This window comes from Populus euphratica, unplaced genomic scaffold, assembly GCF_000495115.2.
Source record: "Populus euphratica unplaced genomic scaffold, PopEup_1.0 scaffold4059.1, whole genome shotgun sequence".
NCBI classification, from domain to species: domain Eukaryota; kingdom Viridiplantae; phylum Streptophyta; class Magnoliopsida; order Malpighiales; family Salicaceae; genus Populus; species Populus euphratica.
The window spans coordinates 1-8,252 of NW_011503854.1; the positions used below are offsets into that span (position 1 = coordinate 1).

The 8,252-nt window shown below is 35.9% G+C and overlaps 2 protein-coding genes and 1 long non-coding RNA gene across 5 annotated transcripts; 1 reads left to right on the forward strand and 2 right to left on the reverse strand.

Moving 5' to 3' along the window:
* Positions 1-1,861: 1,861 nt before the first annotated feature.
* LOC105119934 (cyclin-P3-1-like) lies at positions 1,862-3,881 on the forward strand. 3 transcript variants are annotated; one of them, XM_011018129.1, is made up of 3 exons: positions 1,862-2,372; positions 2,473-2,879; positions 3,379-3,881. In XM_011018129.1, the coding sequence occupies exons 2-3, from the start codon at positions 2,500-2,502 to the stop codon at positions 3,599-3,601; spliced, it is 603 nt and encodes a 200-aa protein (XP_011016431.1). In that variant the 5' UTR covers positions 1,862-2,372; positions 2,473-2,499; the 3' UTR covers positions 3,602-3,881. The 3 variants fall into 3 exon arrangements, with proteins under 3 accessions (XP_011016431.1, XP_011016430.1, XP_011016429.1); XM_011018128.1 differs by having other exon boundaries at positions 1,862-2,352; XM_011018127.1 differs by having other exon boundaries at positions 1,862-2,879.
* Positions 2,808-3,632, reverse strand: LOC105119933 (uncharacterized). Its single transcript, XR_841217.1, has 3 exons — positions 3,542-3,632; positions 3,293-3,422; positions 2,808-2,887 (listed from the first exon to the last, which is right to left on the reverse strand). It is a non-coding gene; the product is annotated as an uncharacterized LOC105119933 (long non-coding RNA).
* On the reverse strand, positions 3,812-8,197 carry LOC105119935 (mitochondrial Rho GTPase 1-like; the record flags this gene model as incomplete). The annotated part of the gene is made up of 10 exons (XM_011018130.1): positions 3,812-4,155; positions 4,736-4,922; positions 5,342-5,492; positions 5,868-5,980; positions 6,103-6,172; positions 6,287-6,498; positions 6,786-6,867; positions 7,111-7,166; positions 7,355-7,423; positions 7,873-8,197. Coding segments are annotated over 10 exons (1,339 nt in total), but the record flags the coding sequence as incomplete, so codon positions are not given.
* Positions 8,198-8,252: the final 55 nt, after the last annotated feature.

The following is an 8,252-nucleotide window of genomic DNA, read 5'->3' on the forward strand; positions in this document are numbered from 1 at the left end:
AATATTATAAAAATAATTAAAAATTTAATTTAATTTTTTTATTTTTTAATTTGACCCCTTAATTTTTTTTTCTTGCTCCGCCCCTGGAATCCGGTGACTCCCTTATAAGGAATAAGGACTCCTTGAAGGCTACGTACACCAAACTAGAGTGAATAGTACCCACATTTGATTTTAAATGAAAATATTTCAGCCCCTCAATATTTAAGAAAAAATAAAAAATTGATATAAATTTTTATTTTTTATTTTTTAATCACTAAATAAAAAAATAAAGATAAGACAGATTTCTCGATTCCAGTTATAAACAAAAAAGTTAATTTTTATTGATTCAAAAAATCAATATTAAATTATATTTGATGGGAAAAAACCTAACTCGAGTATTATTTCACTTTAAAAACTGAAAAGTAATATATTTTTATATTTTAAAAGAACGTCATCTAGCATGTTTCTAATATCTTCATTTTTTTTATTATTATTAGAAAATAAAATTTGATCCCTGTCGTAGCACGAGTTAAAAAGCAAATGTTAGTGTTTATCTTACGTCTCAAGTATCACATAGATTGCATTGTCAGCAGCCATGCTTAATTAGCAACTCTCATATAAGTGAAGCCTCCTTTTCCTCGCAGATGAGAGATTGGATTGCAGAAATTTTAATCTTCAACTACTGAAGGAGAGATCAATGATTTCTTTGCCCACTGATAGGTTCACCCTATAGTATACACACACTGCTTGGTGTTAATTTCTTGCTGATTTCTTTCAAATTACTATATATATACATATATCTCAAATTTATATGTAATTCTAGTTAGATTTACAAAGTTTTAAGCACATCTTTCTCTCTGAAAATAGAGATATAAATGACAAACTCAATCACACCTCCCTTTTCATGGCTATAAGAAAAAATTACCTCGAGACTACTTCAAACTGACTGCAAGCTCCTCCACGCTGCAGGCTTCAACGAAATTGTAAGAGAAGCACGCAAGGACATCCTCCCACAATTTCGACTGGATTTTATGCTGTCCACGTCTGCTGAGATGTCAATTTGTCGTATGAAAACAACAATGTTGGTGTTAAAAGAATTTGGCCACCATGACATGAGAGATTCCACTATTCTAATTATGTTGAAGGCTAATCTTTGAGTATAAATACATCTCTCAATTTCTTCATCTTTCTTTAGTCACCATTTGATTAATTAGAACCCCAAGTTGGTTTTCCAAAAGCTTATGTGCATGAACATAAGATTGGAAGAGGGGCGTGAAGCAAATTTAATATGTGTTCATGGCTTTGGACAAAACAGGTTGGATAACTATGCTCTATCCTCAAGTCATATTTGAAGATTTCAGTCTCTAGTTCATGCAACAAGCATTCTGGTTATTATTCTTGCTTTGTAAACATGTTATCATACAATGTTGTGGTAGTCACTTAAATCTAAGTAATACCAATTTTGGAGGGTGTTAATCATAGTTATTAAATCCAATTTGATTAATTGTGTAATTTGAAAAACTTGTGATCTGAAGTTTAATACAAAAAAAATCTTAATTTGAATAAAAAAAATATTAATCTGACTAATCTAATGAAAACTTAATTTATTTGATAGATTGGTCTATAACCTCATTGATTAGTCAAACTCAATCTAAACTTTATCGAGTCAATATTAAGGAATTAAAAAAAAAAAAACCTAAACAAAGTCTTAATGATTAATAAAATGATTTATATTGATGTGGTAATTCAATAACCTGAGTTTAATTTTTAAAATCAAATCCTAAAATGGATTTGAAAACTATGATTTATAGCTAAGTAAAATAAAAAAAAGCTAACTCGTAATGTCAAAATTAGCTGAGGGCACTTGTGATATGTCAAAAAAAAAAACCCCTCTAATCATCAAATAAGAAACTAAGAACTCCAAGGCGATTCATCTCCTTCAACGAGCAGTAAGTCAAGACCAGCTTTACAAAAAGTTATCCATGCTTGACATGGGCTGTGCCTGAAACTTTATCTTGGTTCTCCTACTATAGTACCTGGAATCTACATCGATGTTCTGTGTTTCTTCTACTTGTGTGCAGCACATGTATGCACCTTAATTAGTGCATGATGGCAGAGTATTCCTTTTCTGCTACTTGTCTTTGAGAAACTTATGTAGTGCTGCAATGTAAAGGCTTGAATAATTGTCCCAATTGGCCCACTTGGAATAGTCTTTAATTTCAAAGGTCACATCAGTATGTTCCGTGTAAACTTTATCTGGAAGGAAAGAATAGCTTGGAAAAAGATGCACTTCCTCTTTATCCCTGGTTAATTTTGGCGATGGCAATGTTCTTGTCAGAGTAGTTTTCAGACAGAGAAGCTAGCTCAGATAAGGTCGAACCCTAATCCTTACAGTGTGATTTTCAGTCATTTGTAGGAATCAGACAGTACGTAGTATTAGTTCCATGGTTTTGCCTTCTCTATTTTCACTAATGCAAGTATACATATTTGCAGCTTTGATTCAAGTCTGGCGCCAAAGGTATGGCTGCTGAATCAGAAACTTTCATGGCTTTGGGTCTATCAGATGAATCCGGTAGAGGAGTTTCGGGAACCCCACGGGTGCTCGTGCTTATTGCATCTGTTCTCGAGAAATCCCTTCAAAAGAACGAAAAGCAGTCAACCACGTCAAGAAGAAAAGATGCTATTACCATCTTCCATGGCTCAAGATCTCCCACCTTGAGCATTACACAGTACATCGACCGCATATTCAGGTACTCGAGGTGCAGCACTTCTTGCTTTGTTGTTGCCTATATATACATCAACAAGTTCCTTCAGCAAACGGATGCCTATCTTACCTCCCTGAATGTACACCGTCTTCTGATCACAAGCATCATGGTAGCTGCAAAGTTCTTGGATGATGAGTGAGTACCTGCATGATTAAACCAATTGTGTTTTAATATTCACTGTAGCTGAAAATCATTGCTTGTCATTTGGGGTCATGTCTTTAGCCAGTCCTCCATAAGTATCTTTCGTGATTGTTTAGCTTCTTTATCTCTTGAAATGTCATTGGCTCCATGTTTAAATAGGATAGATCATAATCTTGATCGATCATGGTCAGTTATTATTATTATTATTATTATTATTATTATCAAACATGGTCGATTATGTTAGAAAACCGTGTTGACATGACGGGCTTCTTCTTGAGCTTCGTTTTGTCCATTTGATCCAAAATTAAAAAAATAACAGTGTCATGGTCAGAACAGCTAATCCGTCGAACGTTTTTGAAACAAATCTGGAACGTGTTTGAGACTCGTTGTTTTCTTACTAATCATACCAGCGGTATAGTTTCGGCAGATTGTTCATGCAAGCTTATCTTGAAACACCATTGAAATTTGATCTATAATCCACTCAATCTTGCAGGTGCTATGACAATGCCTATTATGCCAGGATTGGAGGTGTAAGCACTGCAGAAATGAATAGAATGGAGATGAAATTCTTGTTCAATTTGGATTTTAGGCTCCATGTTACAGCCGAAGTATTCATGAACTGCTGCTTGAAACTGGAAAATGAAAGTGGGAAGTACCAGAATGGCCAGGCCGATCCAAGCTTGTGGCCTCGAAGGCGGCCAGCAAGACAAAGATGAGAGGAATCATGCTGCCAGAATTGCAGGTTACAGCAACAAAACCATGGTGAAAGCACTCTTTTCTTCTGCTAAGCAAGAACAATTTAGCATGGAACTGAGTACATAACTATACATGGAATGTGAAGGTTTCCTGATCTGCAAATAGCAAAAAAAATCTCACCATCATTTAGCACATGGTGTCCAAGCCAGAAAATATAATGACAGTAGTCATATCATAAAAATCTGTAGCAAAATTTTTATTATTGTACAAGCCCTGCACAATAACTGAGTTTTCATGGTATATCTGTTGCTTTTTTTTAATAATTAAAACTCTTCCATTGGGACCAATAGACACCCTATTGGACGGCGAAAGAGTTGGAAGGCAAATCAAAAGAACAAATAGGTCTATGAAATAATTCTCTACAGGCCAGTTATACAACCAAAATGACATACTAGATGAGACTATGACTTGCATCTCGTTGATGGGTGGATCTTCGTTCTTCAACCAGATGAGTTCCTTCTTGCAGCATAGACTCGGTATGCTGCTAGTCCAACAATGGCCACCGTAGCTCCAACTGGAATGGTGAAACAAAATTATTAATACGGTAGATGACTAACAAGACAGACAAGTGAGAGGATTTCATTTAACAGCAATGAATTGATTTTTATCCAGCAAAGACCTGCAGTAAGATGAAATATGAAGCCATAATCTAAAACAAGTACCAAAAGACACTGATATTTAGATGATTTGGAGTCGTTAAACAAAATATTTTGAATGTCTGCTAATATGGCCATCCTGAGTTCAATTAACTCCTGGCAGTTGCATCAAAATCCTTTAAGTCAGTCTCGGTAAATAAAACAAGTTGGAAATAATTATGTCATCCCCATAGACTTTTAGCATTGACACCAAACATAATTGCTGAACATCCTAAGATAAAGAGGAATGGCTGCACAGTTCCTAGAACACAATAAGCTCATTTTCTGTAACATCCAAGCCAGAGTAAGAAAATAAAGTTAAAAGAGTTTACATGCAAAACATGATTGCTATGAGAAAGTAACTGAAAATGCACAATACCCAGGGAGAGATATTTAAAACCGAGCAACCTTACATTCTTCAAGTGCGAGCAATTCTAGGAGTTCCAAAGGCCAACATACCTGAAACAAACATAAGAGAGCGGTTGATGAGTCGATTGTATTGCTTGCGACTTCTCCCTGCTTCAGTTTCAGGAATGCTCAAATGTGGGTGCTCGGCTGCAGTTACAATCCTACGAAACACATTATTGGTGTCACCCATCTTTGAGCTGATGGGGATAGGAGCCTCTATTCCCATATCCTGACTAACCTGCAAACTCAAAAACTTACAATTAAAGACACTGTTATAGTTTCAGAATCAATAGTCCATCCAATCACTTTTAGATCCCAAAAAGGACTGCAGAAAAATCTTCAAAGAGTCTAGTGCCTGGAAAAGGAGAGAGAACAATGAAGGGGGAATTACTGCCCAGCAGGCAAGCAGGCACCTTGTAATTGATACTCACTAACACGCAACTAATATTCTAAATGTGAAGAACAAGGCCTGAATAGTCACAGAGCATTATTAGCTAGTCATAAATTGTCAACCAAACTAGAGAAATCTGCAAATTTATAATGAAGCAAAAGGTTTTGAAACAAAAACGTAGACAGAAATTTCATGATAAAAAATTTAATAAAAGTCATCTGCTGTACTTAAATCTACCACCATGGGAAAATCAGCTTAGTAAATACCCTGGTAGATTCCTGTATTGCCATTGGAAATGAGTTCAGATCATCTTTAGCTGCAACAATTAGGCAAGGCACCTCATATCCAGTATCCTCACCATGGCCGGCAACTTCCACAAGCAATTCAGTTGCTCTCTTCCATGAGGACTGATCAGAACTGCAATAGCATTTGATACCTTAAATGGATTGAATTTAATTCTTAATGACATTCCAAAGCAACAGGGTCACATTACATTCTCAGCCTTTAAAAACCTTTGGTCAAGGTTCCTAGCTATGTTGGAAGGCATTTTCTCCTATTAGGCAGCCATGAAGGCATCATCAGCTTATGATTTTTTTTTTTAAAAAAAGCTTTTCATTCACATATACAAAAATTTAATATATGCAATCAATAACCCATATATGGCAAGCTAGTAAGTAATTTGGACAAGCAAACTCACGTGAAACAAACTATTGAATTCCCATACCATAAAATTAAGAAATGTTCCCTTAAAAGAGGTGACTGAACTGAATTCAACAGACACCGTTCTGTTACCTGTCATAAACAAACACTGCTATGTCACATGGTGCCAAAGACTCCTTGTTCAATAATAGTTTCTTAACCCCATCCTCAGGAATCTCTCTCAACACAAGGGTTTTCTTGATTCCCTGTGAACAAAGAGAGCAACAGATTCAATTGGAACAAAAAATGAGCTGCAGTGTGATTAGGCAATGTAAATAATCCAAAGTATGAACCAAAAACATATTCTGACAACTGCAATAGCACTTACACCAGGTAGATCAACGACATGAACTGCGTAGCTTTCCTCAGTGGTTGGAGCATAATTATCATAAAACGGTCTGAATATAAAATTAACAAGCTTATATTAATTAAAAAAACACAATAACCAGGAAGAATACAGACAAAAATAAATATAATTTATATGAGTTTCTAAGAGATGGGTTGAGTTGAACCTTCCAATAAAAGAATTCACTAATGCAGACTTTCCAGACTTTTTTGGTCCAAAGACAAAGCAATGGAAAACATTTCTGTCTGACTGTTGCTTCTTGCGATCTAACCGTCTTCTCCTTGTCAAGCGAACAGCAGCAGTAGGATCACCGGAGTATCCAATGTAGATCAGATTCTCCACAGCTCTAGATGGATCTAGAAGAGTCATAAGGGCCCACTAGAATATATATTTGTTAGTAAGCATACACACTTATCAAGAAATTAGTATTCCAAACATTCAACTGGAACTATTTTAGTAAAAAAAAATCTGTTAGATTGATTAGCAAATTCCATCAGATATGTCTGTCACATATCTTACACACTCTTTAACTCTTTAGACCATATATCATATCTCACAGGCATGAGACACCCAAAAAAGGATTGTTCAGAAGGAAAAGAGGAAAGCCAACCTCACTCACTCTCTCTCACACACAGGGGGAAGGGGGGCAGGAGGGAGAGAGATACCTCTGACAAAAAAGCATTAACTGATAGCCCACTCAAAGCAGTTTTCTCAGCAGCATCTTTATATGGAGGTTCCTCCCACGGGCTGAAGTTGAGAAGCCAAGTGTCAGTGCAACACAAATAGTTACAAATTGACAGCAAAAAGTTAAAACTCATTTGAGGAAGGATGCAGACACGAGGGTTGGGGCTTGAGTTAATTGGTTATAGATATAGCATGCTAGTCCATTCTTTAAGCCAAATGAAGAGAAAAACAACAGTAGTTGAAAATGCATGTTGCAAATTATTAAGGGAAACAACATAATGAAATTTTACTAAAAAACTACAGTACCTTTCTGGTGCAGTAGAGAAAATATCCTCTAGTTCTGCAGGTCGCAAATTGTTATCCTGGCAGTACATTTTCATACAGTAAGAATTAGAGAATTCAGAATTGCTTAGCACGTTGAAAGATTACAACTAGTTGTGGTGACTGATATAATTGCTTAAAACAGAACGGAAGATTAGTTAATTACACTTTCTTGTTTAATTACACTTTCAAGACCTCACTAATGGTAAAAGCACAGACTGAAACATACACCATCACTGTCAAACAACTCATAGATATTCCTCAAGTACTCGACAGCTTCGCTTGTGAGTTCTGCACTCTGCACGAATGACAATAAAAGATAAGCAAATTGATACAAACAATGGATACTGCAAACAGACCATCAAATGACCATCAAATAAATCCTTTTTCATGAAACTCCTTGTAAGGAACTAAGCTTAGAAAATACCTTCTTCCACCCCTGGTCAGTTAAAAAAACCAAGTATATTATATTAGCTAATGTCTTGCGCCCAGGGATGATCAACATCCTAGGAAAAAAAAACTACAGCATGCATTATAGATTTGAATATTGTAAACTACAGCGTGCTACTGTGTATGCTATTTTGATGCATCAAGTGCAGAATTAATTAAATGTCCAAAAACACAAGCCAAAAGAAAGAGTAGATGCTAGACTAGAAACATATTGGCTAGTTTAAACCCATGGAACTCTTCAAACTTTTACCACCTAATAAGATTAACTATAATGCATGAATGGTCAACCTGTATTACCTGATCAGGAGCACGTTTGAATGAGGGAATTAGTTCATCAGTAAGTTTGATATCATTGTTGTACCCAAATTTCCTTAGGACCGTCCAAGTTGTCTCAAGGCGCCCTTTTTCTATGAATAATGCATGGAGAAAGAGGAATCCTGTCAGTGTAAGGCCACGTTCATTGACTCCCCTATCATTGACTCCTCCACCAGGCAACTTTTCTTCCACAACCTTCTTAACACCAACTATCTCAGAAGGTTGTAGCGGAGCATTGAAACACTTGACCTGATAAAAATTAAACACTATTAGCTCCTTCAAAAACCCTAGGCCCAAGATATTGCAACTTACAATATTTGAACATTAAAAATCATATCATATCTGTGTCCAACCCATCCCAC